The sequence below is a fragment of the Pararge aegeria genome, chromosome 18 (assembly GCF_905163445.1).
Source record: "Pararge aegeria chromosome 18, ilParAegt1.1, whole genome shotgun sequence".
In the NCBI taxonomy this organism is placed as follows: Eukaryota; Metazoa; Arthropoda; class Insecta; order Lepidoptera; family Nymphalidae; genus Pararge; species Pararge aegeria.
In genome coordinates, this window is record NC_053197.1 from 14,877,946 (window position 1) to 14,897,947 (window position 20,002).

A 20,002-nucleotide genomic window follows, 5' to 3' on the forward strand; every position below is an offset into this window, starting at 1 on the left:
GCTGGTGGTGGCTTCGGCCGTGGCTAGTTACCACCCTATGTTCAAATTCAAAATCAATACTTTTATTTACATTTCATCATCTTCGCCAGTATCAAACCATGTCCAGCCCACTAAACAACCCATGGTGGTCCACAGATCCGCATTGGGCCAGGCAGTGGCGTGCATAGAGGGTATGCACAGGGTATGCACATGATATGAAATGAATAACATCTCAGTCAGTCATCTCATCATCAGTTATAAAAAACTTAAGGATAGGCATTGTAAGAGTTTTACAACTATTGAGTTTCTTGCCGGCTCTTCTCGGTAGAATCTGCTTTCCGAACAGGTGGTAGAGCCACTACAAACATACATACTTGACGTTTCAAAAGTGCTTATAAAGTAGGCCTACTTGAAATAAATGAATTTGAATTTGAATTTGTAAAAAGTCTTCCCTTTGGTATTTATAAGTCGTACTGGAGATTCTCTTAATTTTATATCATCTGCATACCCTGTGCATACCCTCTATGCACGTGCTAAAAAAAATAAGGAGATGGGAGGCCAAGGTATTCCGATATTAACTATAATACCAACAATGTTCAGGATGGCACTTAGATCTTTCATTAATTAACAGTATTATTGAAGCTAAATACATAGCTTCTTAGCAGTAATCATTTGTTCTCACAATACTTTATTAATCTCCTTTTCTCAATTCATTAATTTAAATCCGTGCTAACTTTTCTTTCCCGCCAATCTATCTTGTCAAACTCGCGTCTCCCGCCATAGATCCTACACTTTTCTTTGACAGTCTACTAAACTCCATTATTCTATTTTCAATACATTATCAATGAGTATACAAACTATGATTTGTTGATATATTTAATATAATCATCGGGTTCATCATAGATAAAGTGCTGTAATTCCCTATTTCCTATCACACGCAACTGGGGCCAGGGTGGTTGAATACGGCCTTAACCTCTTCTCATTGTAAGAGACCGTACCCTGTAGTGGCCCGGTAATAGGTTGATAATGACGGTGATGATTAAACAATCGATCTCCTTTCAGTATGTGAAAGGTTTACGCCGTAGTCCACCACGCTGGCCAGACGCGGATCGGTGGACTTAACGCGCCTTTGAGAACATTATGGGGAAAACTCAGACATGCCGTGTTCATCCCGATGTTTTCCTTCACCGTTAAAGCAAGTGATATTTAAATGCTTCAAATTATCGCTCATAGTTAAAAAAAATCACAATCCATTTATTACAGTTAGGCTTACACTATGAGCACTATTGAAACGTCAAGTTTGACTGTTCCATTTATTTCAGGAAGGCTTTTTTAAGTATATTTTAAATATTTTTGTGTATTATATTCATAAAAATATGCAACAGCTATCTTAGTTCCCATAACAAAAGCTACGCTTACTTTGGGGCTAGATGGCGATGTGTGCATTGTCGTAGTATATTTATTTAAACGTCAAGTCTGTCTGGTTGCAGTGGCTTTATCATACCTTGACTCGGAAAAGTTAGAGGTACGTACCGGTAATGGATCTCGGTCCTCTCGAAAAGCAAGTCGTAGACCTAACACAGCATTCACCGCAAAAATCATTCCCCTACCGACAAAAACCTAGTGATGCAGAGTTCCGGTGCGATGTCGCGTAGGAACCGAATAGGGGTACTGGTTTAATATAGCTTCCATACCCATAGGATAGCCCAGCCGGCAGTAGGTTTAAGTTGGAGATTCCGGGTTCGACTCCCTGTAGAGGCAATTTGGGAATTTATAATTTCTGAATTTTCTTTGTTCTTTCTGGTCTTGTGGGAGGTTTTGGCCATGGGTAGTTACCACCCTTCCGACAAATACGTGCCGCTAAGCGATTAACGTTCCGGTACGATTTCGTGAAGAAATCGATTAGGGCCCTTGTAGTAGCCATCGTGTAGAAGCTCTTGAATGCAATCTGATCTGAAGTAGTGCAGTCTAAGAAGATTGCGGATTTATTTTTTTATTCTGCAATCTCACCTGATGTTAAGTGATGATGCAATCAAAGATGGTAGCGGGCTAATCTTTTAGGAATATGCTGAGTATGCCAGTTAGAGAAAAATTTGGTTGCTATACGGCATCGTACCTGAACGGTAGAACGCTTGGCTGCACACCAATTGGTTGATAACCACGGCCGAAGCCTCCCACCAGAGCAGATTAAAAAAAAATCAGAAATTTTAAATTTTGAAATGGCCCTTTTCGGTATCTCCCATTTATAAGACCACCGCACACCATTGCGTTAGGAAGGTTGTCAGGAAGGTATTTCCAACACACAAACACGAATCCGCATTAATTATATATATCACAATAAATACTGTTATATTGTTATCTGTGCAATAATATTATTTGTTGACGTCGGTTTTTTCACCGCCCACCATCCCGATAAGCAGTATCATTACGTGGAACATCGCAAATGACTTCCGAGAGCAGACAGATACCACATTATACGCAATAAAATTAAGAGGCAGATTTTTCATACCCCCCCATTATTTCCTATTTCCTCTCTGCACTACTGGAAATCCAGCTAGCATAGGCAGGACATAAAAATTTAAAATTTGGAAAATCCAAAAGTGCACGCCTCATAGCGGTCATTCACATTTAAAAAAAAATCCTAAACAAAAACTAAAGTTTTTTAAAATGAAATCTTCTTCTTCTATATATATATAAAACAGAAAGTTTAACAGAACCGGCAAAGCGGGCTGGGTACGCTAGTAACAAATAAAATTTATATCTTTATGTCTCACGCGATTTTATGACACGAAATTTACATAGCGCATGCGCGAATCCTGATTTTCCACATACTCTTGCATATAGAAAAAATAGTTTTTGATAAATTATAATTAAAAGACAGTACTTAGAACGCTAATATTAACTAGGAATCAGCACAGTGCATTACTTTATATAATAAAAAAAAAAAACGGGAGGATAATTTTTTCGTCCAATTTCTCTGCCACATACACGGATCCGTAAACACAGACACACGGACGTCCAAGAATGATTAGTTTTATTTTTATTTACTATTATTATTGCCCATAAAATATATATCATATGTGCTAGACAGATTATTTAACTTGTTGTTAGTGCACTCGTATTATCCTGTAAGTGATTATTAAAAATGACTGATTAAAAAAAACATCATTTAAGTTTAGAAAGACTAGGTTTTTTGACATTATTTTATATTTGCCGAGAGTAGAGCATCACCTCACGCTCCGCTTATGAGGCGTGCAATAAATAATACATAAATATACTACGACAATACACACATTGCCATCTGACATTATGCCATTAGACTGCCGATTGGCGCAGTTTGCAGCCTGCCTGCCCTGATTTCTGAGTCCAAGGCCGTGGGTTCGATTCCCACAACTGAAAAGTGAGCATTAATGTTTTTCAGTGTCTGGGTGTTTATATGTATATTATAAGTATTTATGTTATTTATTCATAAAAATATTAATCAGTCATCCCATAACAGAAGCTACGCTTACTTTGGGGCTAGATGGCGATGTGTGTGTTGTCGTAGTATATAAAAAAAGTATATAAATCTGAAATTATAACCCCTGATTATTTTTTTGTTTTATACTGTAACTATACTAAGTTTGTTTGTGTGATGAACGTTTTTCAGTCTCTAGTCGTTTATCTGTATTTTATAAGTTTATGAAGTCTATAGTATTTGTATATCATTCATAAAAATATTCAGCCGTCTACCCATAACACAAGCTACGCTTACTTTGGGGCTAGATGGCGATGTGTGTATTGTATTGTAGTATTTTATTTTTGTATTGTCGTAGTATATTTATTTTATTTCCATATAACAGTGTAACAGTAACAGTCCCTGTGTCCATCAATTTAAGACGTAGGTGTTAAGCCATGTGCTTTTAATTACACCAGCAACCGCACACTTCAGGCCGGGACACAGCAACAAAGCTGCTTAGCGCCAGAAATAAGCATGGCGATAATACTTCCCCGGACGAGCTCTGTCACAAAAAGCTCTACTACTACTACTACTACTACTACTAAATGAATACACCATCCCTATCCCTATCCCTACTAATATTATAAATGTGAATGTAAGTTTGTTTGTTACGCTTTCACGTAAAAACTACTTAACCGATCCTCATCAAACTTTGTACACATATTCTTGGAAGTGTTAGAAGTAATATAGAATACTTTTTATCCCGACACTAAGCTTGTTTCTTTAGGAGAGGGGATGAAAGTGTTTGACGATTTTACACCATAACTCCGACAATCTATAACCGATATAAATAATTATTGTTGTACTATAGAGGTTATAATATGTCTTTAATTTTGCTCAAACTGCAGCTGGAGATAGAGAACAGAACTCCTCAGCGGACACCAGCAAACCCCTCATTCAAGGCTTAGCGATACTGAATACCTTATTTTTTTTTAGATCAATAACTAAATTTAATGCCACATCAAAAAACAAAATCAAACGCAGACGAAGTCGCGGGCAACAGCTAGTTTTTGAATAAAACATTTTTGAATTTGGATTCGGACTCAAAGAAAAACAGGACAAAGGTAACAAATATAATAATGGCTGGACCACGGTCCCCGAGCACAAAACCAGCACGGAGAAAGATCTTTCTATTCTTACGGCTAACGTATCTCCATAGCTCCCGTACAAGCATATATTAAGGCACTAATATATGTCCATTAAAGTCATGCTTAAATTCCATCCTCTTAACATTTAAAACATAATAAACATATTTATCAACAAATACCACAGATAAATAGGTGCAGAGTTCAAACTGATCATCCGGACCTTACTCATCGGCGTCTGTAAGACACCGACGCGATTGCGTGGTATGTAATAGTGTTTTCGTATACCAAAAAAAATTAAGGGTAAAACTCTCGATAAAGTAAACTAATTTTACATATTTATAATTAAATACAAAGTACTACTAATTTTTGCAACTTTTTCATGTTATTTCGAATGTACAAAATAATGGTTCAAAAAATCTTGAAAAAGCAAACTGACTTCAAATATTTAAAATTGAATGCGTGTAAAGCTGTATAGAGTACTAAAAGTTAGCTAAAAATTAATTGGTTATGTCCTAGGTATTCACATATTTAAAATTGAATACAAAGTACTAATATTTTCTGCAAGTTTTTCATGTTATTTCGAACTTAAAAAATAATGGTTTGAGAAAAAACTTGAAAAAGAAGACTCACTTCAAACATTTGAATTTGTATGCTTGTTTAGTAACTATATAACTACAAGCGGACCCCAGCGCCATCTGTCGGGCTGATTTGTGACCCTAAACCATCCAGGGTGCCACCCAAACGCATACCAAAAAAATCATTCAAATCGGCCCAGCCGTTTAGGAGGAGTTCAGCGACATACACACGCACACAAGAAATAGATATATATAAAGATAAATTTAATTCAAAACTTTAAAAAACCCCTAGACTACTAGACTAGGTAGTTAAGTACTCCACTTTCCTCATCAGAAGACATAATTTTTTTATTTTATTTTATTTAAGCCTTATAACTTTCCTATACTTAACTTATACAACTACAGTGAATTATGTACTAATTAATCTATTATTCAACTATTATTACTTTATGTATAATTTTTATGTATCAGATACCCTCTTCGGTGAAGGCCTCCTCCAAGACTCAGAAGACATTATATTTATATATATATATACTACGACAATACACACATCGCCATAGACCCAAAGTAGCGTAGCAAGCGTAGCTTGTGTTATGAGTACTAAGATGACTGATGAATATTTCATATATGAATAATATACATAAATACTTAGAATATACACATAAACACCCAGACACTGAAAAACATTCATGTTCATCACACAAACATCACACAAACCAGCAGTGAGAATCGAACAAAAAATATTTTTCACGTTTTTAGTGTTTATTTCGTTAAGTAGTTAATATTCCTCATTCTCTTTCAGTATAGTGTACATTATCAACAAGTCTAGCCTTTTCATTTGATACCCATATTGAGTCAGTAGAGTGAAAAGTGATTCGCCATTTTGGATTTAATATAATAATAGTATTAACCCCTTTATTTCAGGCAAAGCTATAGCAATACATTTAAAATTACAAAATTAGAAAAAAGAAAAAGAAATAATTAACAATATACAATTTCGCACTAAAATTAAAAATGCAATATAAACTTATTAAATAAAACTTTCCAATGTGTAATAGTATTCTACTAGTCATGTGACCTACCTACTTGCATTTGATACCTATAGAGGGAATTTTGTGGTGGCGAATGGCGGCCATCTAGTCAAGCCCTTTCATTTGATATCCATATTGAGGGAATTGTGAAAATTTTTAATACGCCATTTTGTGGCGGCGGCCATCTTGGACCGGCCACGCAGCTCTCTGCGATCGTGATGTCATCCGTCTACCTCGTCGGTGGTCTACCAACGCTGCCATTCCAGCACCATTGAACCACAACGTCCATTGGCTATGTGCCCCACCTATTTACAGGTTTTTTCTATTCCTGTACAAGTTAACCCTTGACTGCAATCTCACCTGGTGGTAAATGATGATGCAGTCTAAGATGGTAGTGCATGGCACCGGAACAATCGCTTAGGGGCACTTCTTTGTAGGTAGGGTGGTAACTAGCCACAGCCAAAGCCTCAGACCAGACCAGACCAGAGAAAATTAAGTTTCAAATTCAAATTCAAATTCAAAATTCATTATTTCAAGTAGGCCTAATATAAGCACTTTTAAAACGTCAAGTCTGTCTGTGTGTAGTGACTCTACCACCGGTTCGGAAGGCAGATTCTACCGAGAAGAAGCCGGCAAGAAACTCAGCAGTTGCTCTTTTCCAATATCAACAATTTAACATTTTAAGAAATTGTAAATTCCCAGATAGCCCCTGCCGGGATTCGAACCCGGGACCTCACCGGGAGCTCAGTACGTCGTGGTTCTTCTAAGGATCGCCTCATTCCTGATTTTCTCATGTAGAGTTTCCTCTCGCATGGCTCTCTAAATCGCCCGCTGAGTGACCGTAGCTATCAAATGGCTGACCGTACCTATCAAATGGACGGCCGAGTGGCGCAGTGGGCAGCGACCCTGCTTTCTGAGTCCAAGGCCGTGGGTTCGATTCCCACAACTGGAGAGTGTTTGTGTGATGAACATGAATGTTTTTCAGTGTCTGGGTGTTTATCTGTATATTATAAGTATTTATGTGTATTATATTCATAAAAAAATATTCATCAGCTATCTCAGTACCCATAACACAAGCTACGCTTACTTTGGGGCTAGATGGCGATGTGTGTATTGTCGTAGTATATTTATTTATTCATTTATTTATTTATTTATTCAAATAAGACCCATAGTTAGCGAACACGTTTCACAGCATTATGTCATAGGATTTAATAAAACTAAATTGAACCAAAAAATTGAACTAAAAACGTTTAGGAATATATACATACTTACAATAAGTACTTCTAATGTTTAGAAATAAGAAAGCTAGCTTATGTGATTATTTCTTATTTATTCGGTAGGGGAAAAAGTTTTAACATTCTACAATAATCCCTATTCCTATCCCTACTAATATTATAAATGTCAATGTAAGTTTGTTTGATACGCTTTCACACAAAAACTACTTAACCGATCCTCATGAAACTTTGTCCACATATTCTTGGAAGTGTTAGAAGTAATATAGGATACTTTTTTTCCGATATTAAGCTCGGTTCCTTTGTGATAGGGGATGAAAGTGTTTGACGATTTTACACCATAACTCCGACAATCTATAACCGATTTAAATAATTATTTTTGTACTATAGAGGTTATAAGTGTTTAATTTTGTCTAAACTTTGTGTAGATCTGAATGTGGATGGAGATAGAGGACAGAACTCCTCAGCGGACAGCAGCTAGTAAGATAATAAAAACGGTGAAAAAAAGAAAGCCTATTGGTTAAAGCCTTCTGGGGGGACATAGTTCGATCCTCGGCTTGCACATCTAAGTTTCAGAGGGCGTTTTTAATTTAAGTCCTCCATTACATCCTTAATCAATCAATCAATCAAAAATACTTTATTGCACACAAGAAAAAAAAAAGAGAGACAAAAACAACGAGTGTGGAGGGGATGATGATAATAAACCATTATTCTAAACTACATTTTTTTTTAATTTTTTACATAATCAACTTTTAATATTTCGCTTTCTCAAGTTTACCAGCTAACCTAAATTCGTACATGGATTTGGTAAAGATTAAAGACAATGCGTTATTGCAGAGATCTGAATAAAAATACAATAGTTACATATAAGAAATACAAAACTTTATTAATTTACTGTCGGTCAAAACATGTTTTTAAGTAAATTTTTTTATTCCTCTACAAATTAGCCCTTTACTGCAATCTCACCGTGTGGTAAGTGATGATGCAGTCTAAGATGGTAGCGGAGTAACCTTTTAGGGAGTATGGTTGTCATACCCCTAATCGGTTTCAACGCGACATCGCACCGGATCACTAAGGCACGTCTTTTTTCGGTAGGGTGGTAACTAGCCACGGCCAAGCCTCCCACCAGTCCAGACAAAAAAGAAAAAAAAAAAAAGTCCAGAAAATCATCCAGAATAACTTCCCAAATTGCCTTTGCCAGGAATCGAACCCTGGACCTCCTAGTTAAATACACAGCGCTATCCTTGCGCCAAAAATGTATTACCTAATGGTATATAATTAAACTTAAAGCTATAGCGTGTCAAACGCAATTCAAAACGCTTTGAACATAGACTAGAATGAGATTAACTTCATTTCAAGTTCTAAGTCAACACTCACTAAATTCAGTTAAACACACAGTAGGTAAACACACAGTAGGTAGCAAGGAAATCCAAATCAACTCAGGTTATATATAATAGCTTCGAGAACCGATGGAGGTTGGAGTCCCAAGCTAGATAGTGACCTCACTTGATAGACTTCTCACGAGAGACAGATGAAATCAAACGAGTAGCTGGGAGCCGCTTCAAACAAGCTGCCCAAAACCGTGGCTTTAGAAACTTTCTACAAAATACAGAGGTCCAGTGACGTCGATTGGTCGCCATGACAATGGTGATTCTAGGCCTAATAAAGATTGAATATCGCCTTTTAATGCTTAAATTACTTTAGACGAATAGTTTACGCTGATTCGACTCAAACAATTTGGACGTTCACTATATTTTCGCCCGCAGGTCTGACCATTTTTAGCTTCTTCAAGAGATTTCTCACCTGGAATGCAAGGTATATCTGCAGTACTGTAAAATAGAAACAATATTATATCTTATTACTTTTATAGTGATAATATTTTTTTTATAAATATTTTTGCTTAATTATATGTCTAAATAAAAAAAAACACTTCTCCGCCTGCGCGGCTTTTGCATGCACAAGCAACCGGCAGTCAGGGTTCCAGAGTGAGAAACCTCCTCACAATACGCGCCGTTTCAAGGACTACTGTCTTCTCTATCCGACCCCTGATTCAACAACCAAGCGAAAGCTTCTTAAGATGATGGTCGAAGCTTTTCACGAGAAGACCATTGACTGAAACGGTTATCGGAACTATAACGGTCGACTTAACACTTCACATGGCGGTAATCTCGTGAGCAAGGTCCAAGTATTGAGATACTTTTTCCTTTTCAGCTTTCACCAAATTATAGTTATATCATGTTTTTTAAAAATATCGTGGGAACCGTGTGTTTTTCCTGGGGAAAAAGCAGTCTATGTTACTTTCATTCCTTTCAGCTAACTCTATGCTAAAAATCAAGTTGTTTTATTGCTTAGTTTTGACATGAAGAAAGGAGAAACAAACATACAAACAAACAAGCAAACACTCTCGCTTTAATAATATTACTAATGGTTGTGAGGATTGACGGACGAAGCAGACGGCCGACGTGGAATCCCATCTTCTTCTTCTATATATATAAAATAGAAAGTGTGTGGGTATGTTCCGTATAGGCTCCGAAACGGCTGGACCGATTTCAATGAAACTTTCAGGGAATATCCGGATTGACCTGGCGAGTAATCCTGTAAAGTTTGGTGACGATCGAAGCACTCCTATTTTTGAACTGTCAAACTGTCAAATACAGCTTTTATTTACTATAATGATATTATATTTTTGGGTGTACATGGGTGTAGATATTGATCTTCACTCGCTCGAGAAGAGAATAGAAGAGAATGAATACGGATTTAATATATTATGAGACTTAAATTAAAAATTTAATGATGAAAGTTTATTGTTTAAATAAAATAAAGCAAAATCTAGCCCGGCGTAGCGGGCTGGGTACTCTAGTCGCCTAGAAAAGAAGCAGCTCTAACTTTTCTAAGTTTTGTTTGTTTTAGTAATTAAAATATCGCTTGCTTCAACGGTGGAGGAAAACATCGTGAGGAAACCTGAATGCCTGAGAGTTCTTCATAATGGTCTAAAAGGTGTGCGGAGTCTATCAATCCGCACTGGACCAACGTGCTGGACCTCGGCCTTAACCCCTTCTCCTCAGCTTCCCTGAAGCACTTGGCGACTTGGCGGCCTGCTAAGCTTCTGGAGTGAGCTCGGCTGGCTGGAGTGACCCAGCGGGGAGCCGTACCAGTGGCACTACGTACAACGGAAGGTTCCGGCCGACCAAGTACGGAGACAAGCCCAGAGGAGGAAGAAGAAGAACCCTTTCTCTTTGTAGGAGGAGACCCGTAACCTGTAGCGAGCCGGTCATGGGTGATGATGGTAAACAGAGCAACAACTTCGCAGGGTATGCGAGGGGCTCGTCCTGTAAAGTGCCGCTCAGAGAAAGATAATCGTTCGTAGGTGTTAAGCCTCATGCCACCGGCAACCACGCGCTTCAGACAAAGAACGCGAACAACTAATCATCATCAAACCATTACCAGTCCCAGTCCCAGTACACAGTGAGAAGTGTTTAGGCCGTAGTCCACCACGCTGGCTCAGTGTGGATTGGTGGTCCACACCGCTTTGAGAACATTATGAAGAATATGCATGCATGTTTCCACACGATGTTTTCCTTAACCGTTATCGATTACGAGTACAGGTTTAATAATACTGCCATACTCTCTAACAGGTTAGAGATATCTTAGATCATTAATTACCACCAGTTAGGATTGCAGTCCAGGGCTAACTTGTAGGGGTATAAAAAACATTATGTTATATTTTAGTTGCTTAAACTAAACAGTAGTTTTAGTAGTCACTTTTTTCGGTATTATTAATTTTATATTATTTTTTTTTTTTATATTATTTTTTATTTTTTTGAATTCTTTTGTTTATTATATATTATCATAAAATATTACAATATTATGTCGTCAAATAGTATAGATAGTATAGATACTGATATTTTTCTGTCTATGTCATCCAGTGATGATAGTTTCCACAGTACATCACTTCATCCTCTTGATGTTACACTTAATTCTAATTTCTCAGATTGTCTGAAAACCTTTAATGTTATCCATATTAACGCCCAAAGCATTCCGGCTCATTATCCTGATATGCTTGCGTCTTTTGATTCCCGTAACTTACACGCTATCCTAGTATCTGAGTCTTGGCTTAAGACTAGTTTACCCTCAACATCCTATTCACTGCCAGGGTTTCGTCTTATCCGAAATGACCGTGTTGGTAAGGGAGGTGGTGGAGTAGCGATCTATTTAAGATCTTACATTCCTTTCTCTATCGTTAGTTCGTCTTCACAACCTCCTCTACCCGATGCGGCTGAGCACTTGCTTGTGGAAGTTATTTTATCCCACACAAAAATCCTTCTTGGTGTATTTTATTGCCCACCCTCTGTCTCTAACTACTTTCATTCTTTTTAAACAGTATTAGAAAAAGAAGTCCCCTTGTACAGCCATTCTATTATTATGGGAGACTTTAACACATGCCTACTCAAGGATGACTATCGTAGCAAAAAGTTAATGACTGTAGTGGAATCCTGTAGTTTGACTGTCTTGCCCCTTGCTGCTACGCATTACTCTCCTGGCTGTACTCCCTCTTTTCTTGACCTTATTATGGTCTCTTCTCCGGATTTTGTCTTCAAGCACGGTCAATGTCCTGCTGATGCATTTTCATATCATGATTTAATTTTTCTTTGCTATAAAATACGTCCTCCTTAAGCTAAATCTAAAATAATTCTCCAGCGTAACTTTGGTGGGATTGACAAGAGTCGCCTTTGTGATGATGCCAGTCTTCTTGATTGGACTGCTATCACAGATGTCGACTCGATTGATCGTAAGGTTGAGGTATTTAATACTTTGCTAACGCAGCTTTATGATGCACATGCTCCTATACGACCGATAAAGATTAAGCATCTGCCAGCGCCATGGTTGTCGGATGAGATAAAAGTCGTAATGAATAAAAAGAATGCGGCTAGATATAAATATAAAGTGAAAGACTCGGAAGACAACCGTGAATATCATAAATTACGGAACCGCTGCAATACCATGTGTAGAGATGCTCAACGACGCCACATTCATAAGTCAGTTGAAAATGGTGATACCATTAAAACATGGAAATTTCTTGAGTCGCTTGGAGTTGGTAAGTCATCCAGTCATACTTCTATTAATTTCGATATTGATCTCCTGAATAAACATTTCTCTACTTCCGATACAATCGATAGTGTCGATAAGGAAAATACTCTTAGACTTCTTTCTTCTGCCTCAACTCCAGACTTTCCTGCCTTTAACTTCAAATCTTTCACTGAATGTGATGTTAAGAAGAGCATTATGTCCATCGCCTCGAATGCTGTCGGTACTGATTGCATAAGCCGTAATATGATCATTCCTATTCTTGATGTTATTTCTCCCATTCTAACTCATATCTTTAATTATTCAATCCACTGTAGTAAATTTCCTGATGCATGGAAAAATGCACAGATTATTCCTCTTCCTAAAAAACAACCCCCGAATCTTTTTCGGATTTTAGACCTATATCTATTCTACCCTTTTTGTCAAAAGTTCTTGAAAAACTAGTTTTCCAGCAACTGAATCTATTTCTTAATAAACATTCCCTTCACAATCCTTTGCAATCGGGATTTCGTCTTGGTCATAGTACGGTTACAGCATTAGTTAAAGTGACCGATGACATTCGGCTGGCGATGGATAATAAGCAGGTTACAGTTTTGACTCTGCTTGACTTTAGCAACGCTTTCAATACTGTTGACTATGACATTTTGCTTAGTCTGATGTGCTCTATTAACATATCTCCATCTGTGATAGACTGGTTTCGGAGTTACCTCTATGGTCGTCGACAACGCATTCGCTTGGATGAGTCTATGTCTTCTTGGTGTGACGTTACGGCCGGGGTACCTCAGGGTGGCGTGTTATCTCCCTTACTCTTTGCTATATTCATCAATTCCATTACTCAAAATATTACTTCTCTCTACCACATGTATGCAGATGATATCCAAATTTATCGCCACTCAAGCATTGAAAATCTTGGTTCTGCTGTCTCTGCTATAAATTTGGATCTTGGGGTTATTTATGAGTGGAGCAAGCAATATGGTCTAAAAGTTAATCCTGTGAAGTCTAAATCAATCATCATTGGCAGCCCTGGAATGATTTCGAAAGTTGATGGACGTAACTTATGGCCTATTCTTTATAACGGTGTAGGTATACCTTTTTGTGCTACCGTTAAAGACCTTGGCTTATATTTAGATCAGGATTTGTCTTGGTCCACACATATAAAAGAAATGAGTAGACGTATGTTTGCCACCATGGGCTCGCTGCGACGCCTAAGATCTATTCTCCCAATCCCGACTAAAGTTATGTTGGCACATTCCCTCCTTCTATCTATTCTTGACTATGCGGACGCAAGCTATCTTAATTTGACTGAGGACCAACTTAACAAACTTGAGCGTCTCCAAAATCTTGCTATTCGGTTCATATTTGGCCTACGCAAGTATGACCACGTATCTGAATTTCGACAAAAGCTCAAGTGGCTCCCTATTCGCCGTCGCCGAGATATGCATGTCCTTTCACTTCTGTACTGTGTGTTATTTAATCCTAAAACACCTTCGTACTTGAAGGAAAAATTTGATTTTGTAGGATTGCCTGCTGATTTGAGATCATGTCGTATGCTGACACTTCACATGCCTTTTCACAAGACGAAGTTCTATAAACTCTCGTTTACAGTGCAAGCTATTGAGTTGTGGAATGCGCTCCCACTAAATATACGTGAGGCAAAATCGCTTGAAACATTTAAAAACGCGGTGAAAGCATATTATCTTGCACTATAATGACGACATTTATTATACCTTGATTATGTTTATTTTTATTATCTATATGTTCATATATGTATATTTGACTATATATTAGTTTATTATTTTATATTTATTTATTATATTTTTCTTATTTGTGCAATTTTGTTTATGTATTTGTATTTAGCTATTTGAATGTACGTTTATAATAATTTTACACCACCTGTCCGCTCTCTCTCATCTTGTCCTAATCCAAAGGTTGCCTGGCAGAGATCGCTACTTAGCGATAAGGCCGCCTTTTGTATTCTACTTCTGTCTTTGTATTTCTTTTGTTTTTTATTTTCCTAACTTCATTGTGGTGTACAAATAAAGAGTTAAATAATAAATAATAATAATAATAAACAGCTAGGCGATTAGATAAAAAAGCTTTCTTACACATTCCCATGTAGAATAATGGCAATAGTCCCAGGTTCTTGGAGGACAGAAATATAACGTAGATTTCGAGAGCACTGGCAGCGACCAAAGTGCATATAGTATAGTAAGTGAACATGCGCAGAAAGTTTTCCATTCGCTGAAAATTTAAGGAATTAAATATCGACACAGATTCAATCAAGCATTATTTTTTTTTTTTCTGGCACTTGTCATTTTATTCTTGATATGAATAGAAAAGTTATTCAATTTGTCTATGGTCATAAGTTGTACAAACAAAAGTTAAATCTATTACAAAAAAAATGTGGTTTATAATCGTCTGGACGGCCCGACCCACCGGTGGGTCGCTGGTCACAATTAGGTTAACCCCTTCCGCCGTACTCCACACACCTTTGAGAACATTGTATAGAACTCTCAGGCATGCACTTAGCTCTGTCATATCAGCTCTAATAATACAGAATGAATGAATGTAGGGTATGTTGGACTCACTCTATGGACCCCGTAGAGCAATAGGACGGTGAAAATGAACTCAATACAGTATCCAGCGATGCACACTTCCCTGTCTATCCCGCTGATCACGCCTTCGATCACGAAAGTGTCCCGACTGTCGGTGTGGACGGAATAGCTGATCAATCCGACCATAAGTGTCGAGAATATCTGTAAAAATCCAAAGGAACTTTTAAAATATGTATTATATTTATTAAACTTCAATATCCAAACGAAAGTTGCCAAAATCAAACGAACAAATACTGCTACCATCTAAATTTCCAAAAAACATAAGCCATTCTTGACGGTCGATTGGCGCAGTGACCTTGCTTTTTGAGTTCGAGAAAAAGGTCTGATGAACATAAATGTTTTTCAGGGTTTGTTTATCTGTGTGTTTTAAGTATTTATGTATATTAGAAGAGACAATGACTCCATTGAACGTCTTGTTGTCCAAGGAAGAATCAAGGGCACCAGATCACGCGGAAGATCGCCCATGAGATGGACCGACCTAATAAAGGTCCCTAAAGGACCCTACTGCAGTTGCTGAAGATGGCGAATAAAGCAGTCTTTGCTAATTCGAACCACATACAAATCAGCGGTATCTATTACATTACTAATGAACTAAGTACCTACTACGAACGTACGTACACGGAAAACATCAGCACCATCTGTTAGAATCCCCATGAACTATTTCGGACCGCAAATAAACTTCATTCAAAAATAAACTACGACGTACTCTGACGTAATGTAAAATACAGAATATTCTTGTTTGGAAATACTAAGTATATGGCTTGCACATGGCAGGTAACGGATCGCTCGACGTATTCGGTTAAAACATAATTTCAACGGATGACGACGCCGAAGTAGGGAATTCCGTACTCCTCATGTTTTTGTCCTGCGATTTTCCTGTTATAAAAATAAAAATGTTATAATACTAATTATAAATAAGTAGCTCTAGAACACGGCACCGCTCGTATTTATGTAGATTTTTTCATCGAATCAGGTGAATATTTTCGCCTTTTAACCGAATGAAACAGTTTAAAATAAACCCTGACATTGACATCTTTCATGAAACTTTATTTAACATTAAGACGAAATAAAACTTAATATTCGACTAATATTTTAATGATTGTTTTTTCTTGTTTTTTAATTTTATTAACTTGTTTAAGATTAATTTCCTTTATACTTACTTAATATTTTAGCTTTCAATTTAATTTAATTATTTTTTAACCGGACCTACTTCTTCTTATGTTGTGTATACCTTTTATTGATAAGTACCTGTACTCGTACCATAAACTATTATTTAAAATTATTTATGATAATAGAGTATATCTTAAGAAATGTAATAAATGTAAAAAAAAATGTAATAAATAATAAAATAACAGATGAAACTTCTTCGTCCCGCCAGAATAGTACTCTTTTCTGGACAAAGGGTAACCTATGCCATGTTCTGTGCCCCTGGTAACTTGTATACAATTTCATAATGCTCCAGATGGTAGAAGTGCAACAAACAAACAAACTCATATTTGCATTTATGATATTCGTTACGGTAAACCGTGCCTGCTCGAAATTTTTACTTGAACCGCTCTTAACCCGTACAATCGAAGCGATAAGACGTCTGAATAGTCCATTTTGTTATTGTAAGAAATATGAATATACTTAAACTGTAGTCTTGCAGATAAGATATAGCGGTAATAGGTATCAACATAAATTCACACGACCCCCTATTCCATTACAATCAGGCAGTTTTTTAATCATAATTATCATCACTAAATGATAATTCTGATAAAAAACCAAAAAAAAAAAAAACTTGCTGATTGTATGGAATAGGAGGTCGTGTGAATTTATGTTGATATTTTTTTTTTAATCATAATTATCATCACTAAATGAGCACAAAAGATCCTGGAGGGTCGAAGTGCATCCGCTGAAGCGGGCCTCACTACAGAATCATCACTAAATAACCAAAATCCCATCCCATGCTGCGTTCTGAAGATCGTGGTTGCCGGTGTAATAAGAGGCACGTAAGGCTTAAATAAATAAATAAATAAATAAAATAAAATCATTTTATTTCAGGTCGGGGACCCATATACAAAATTTAACACAAAATAAATATAAGACCGATTTTAAAAATAAATAAATAAAGAGAAAAAAAAAAACAATAATTAATTAAAATCTACAATTAAAATCTACAATTAAAAATTACAATAAATTAAATTTCAATTAAAAAATAAATTAAATTTCAATTCAAATTAATATCCAACTATTTTATATCATTTCGTGTTTGGAATCTGGTGCACTTTTCGCCAATGTTTAATAAATACGCTGTCAGGGGATGCCTGAGCGACGACTCTAAGGAGCTTATTGTTGGAATTTACAACGACTTCCCAGAAACTCGCAATTCTCTTACGGAGCACAGCGTAGAAGTCGGGGACTCCGGCATCGGCAAACATGCCCGACGCACTGCAGTACCTCGCCTTTTTTAACAAAACGCGGAGCGCGTCGTTGTACTGGACTCTGAGGGTGTTAAAGGATCTTTTGGTGTAGCTGATCCATAACTGCGAAGTATAAAAACTTAAACAATAAGCTTTAAACAGAGTTATTTTAACATCCTCAGAGCACCGAGCGAATCTACGAGCGAGCATGTTACACCGAATGGCCAGCGACCTCCGCTCCCGTTCTATATCCAGATCGTCGCTCAAGGATCCCGACAGCATATGACCTAGATACTTAAACTGCTCTACAACTACAGCTTAACACCTACGCCTCAAATTGATGGACACAGGGCGGCATGTTGCAGGACGTGCTCCTTGCATGCCCTGTGAAATGTTGCTCTATTTATAGACTTGGTCCATCAATTAGTAATAATTGATGGACCTTTAAAAAGAACCACCAAAAGATCCACCACCAGAAAGACCATTAAAAAAGACCCAACACGCAAAGAACCATCAGAAAGACCATTAAAAAAGACCCAACACGCTACTCCAATGTGTTTTTAGGAACTTTCGTTAAAGATCTTCTTGTTAACATGCCATTACATAGTGCATCCAAATTGTACCTTCAATCTAACCCTTCTATTGTAATTGCATTTATGATTTTCTATTTTGTGCACAGTAAAAATGTACTCATTCATTTATCCATTATTTCAGGTTAAAAAAAAAGATAATGAAAGATATACTGTCTTCAATTGAAAAATACAAGATAACATTTAGTAATTTGTTAATTAATGGCTATGTCCTTTTAGTAGGAGTACTTAGAGTTTTTTTCGACATAGCTCGTCCGGGAGTACTGACGCCATTTCTGCCGCGAAGTAGCATTCGTGTGTATCCGGTCCTTGGCATCAGGAGCATGGCGGTAGTACTTCCGAGCTGACGAGCTCGAGTCACAAAAAGTTCTACTACTACTAAATGGAACTGGTTCGGCCAATCGATCGTCTAAATCAGAGTTCCCCAAACTTTTTTGTGTCGTAGACCCCTTGCTATGTTGTTCCGTGTTGGGTAGACCCCCTACTTACCTGATATTGATTTCATGTAAATTTCTAACTGTAGTGAAGTTTAGTGTAAAAAAATTAAATTGTTAATTTATTTATGTTAATTTACACATTTATTAATTGAATTAAAATTAAAATTACTCAAAATAAAATTTTGTAAAATATACGCAATGTATATATACGTTTTGATATTATAAGATAGTATGATGTAAGTAAATAGGTACTATCAGTGTATGTGTTGAGATCCACTATCGTGGACCCCCATTTTCATTTCATGGACCCCTAATTTTTTTTTCACTGACGTAGACCCCTTGCAGTTTATCATAGACCCCTATGGGCGATATAGACCACTTTGGGAATCACTGGTCTAAATGGTGAGACAAGCGAAAGCGTAGTCGGCTACAACGTGGAAATGATGAAGTAAATATCAACGCATTTGATTAAGCCTGAATCAAATAAAATAGCCTTAGTATAAAGGCACTTTTAAAAGGTCAAGTCAGTCTATTTGTAGTGACTCCACCACCGCGACCGGTACGGAAGGCAGATTCTACCGAGAAGAAGCCGGCAAGAAACTCAGCAGAACTCGTTAGCTCAGGTTACATCTGGTTTGGAAAAGGGAGTCTCGCTCCTATGTACCACCAGGTGTTTAGATCGTTCCATGACCGGATTCAGTTTTAGTGAGCAAAGTTATAATTCCGAATTTCTTTTTTCTGCAATATTTTTTTTGCAGTTTTGATGCTTTCTACGAATCGTAGAGATCATGATAAATATATTTTTTTTTTTATTAAAGTATTCTTACTTACACTTAGGAAAAGGAAATATTAATTTGAATTAAATATTTTTATTCAAGTATTCTTACTTGCACTTAGAAGAAATATTAGTTTGACTGAATAGTTAATCATAAATTAATAACTAAAATACAGTAAAATCTGCATACTAAAATATTATAAAATAATTAAGATAATTTAAACTATAAGTAAAGAAAAAATTTATATTTTCATCAGAGGGAAATTTGTGATTTATATCTATTGAGAAAATATCACTGAATCTTATAAAGTGAAAAACCATTTAGTCAGAAATAGGTTAAGAATAACCTATATTTATTTGTTGTGAAGAACATAGATAATAGTAGTTTGAGTTCTCATAATTCAGCGCCATAAAGGACTTGAACAAGGGAAGTGCATCTTAAAATGTTACAAAAACTTCAGTCAAGTATAAACAGATATAATATACTCACTACATGTATATATCCAAGAGCCAATAAACCACCTCTCAGAGGTAAGCAGAAGCAACATCTTCGATAATAACATTTCTCAAAAGACATGATCACAAAAAAACACGAAATTAAATTAAATTGTAAAATTCAGTATGAACACGCCAGAGAATTAGATACGAGTTGACGTAAACTCGTACGCCTTAGACTGTAACTCCTATTGAATAC

General features: G+C 36.7%; 1 protein-coding gene across 1 annotated transcript; it reads right to left on the reverse strand.

Moving 5' to 3' along the window:
* Positions 1 to 9,132: 9,132 nt before the first annotated feature.
* On the reverse strand, positions 9,133 to 19,968 carry LOC120631788. The gene is made up of 4 exons (XM_039901467.1): positions 19,799 to 19,968; positions 15,078 to 15,245; positions 14,595 to 14,730; positions 9,133 to 9,233 (listed from the first exon to the last, which is right to left on the reverse strand). The coding sequence occupies exons 1-4, from the start codon at positions 19,883 to 19,885 to the stop codon at positions 9,133 to 9,135; spliced, it is 492 nt and encodes a 163-aa protein (XP_039757401.1). The 5' UTR covers positions 19,886 to 19,968.
* Positions 19,969 to 20,002: the final 34 nt, after the last annotated feature.

Excerpts from the sequence above, each read along its gene's own strand:
- LOC120631788 (XM_039901467.1), bottom strand. The coding sequence starts at position 19,885 with ATGTCTTTTGAGAAATGTTATTATCGAAGATGTTGCTTCTGCTTACCT. Across the intron at positions 15,246-19,798 it reads CTCTTGGATATATACATGTA|ATATTCTCGACACTTATGGT; the intron begins GTGAGTATATTA and ends GGATTTTTACAG. Across the intron at positions 14,731-15,077 it reads TGCTCTACGGGGTCCATAGA|CGAATGGAAAACTTTCTGCG; the intron begins GTGAGTCCAACA and ends TTAAATTTTCAG.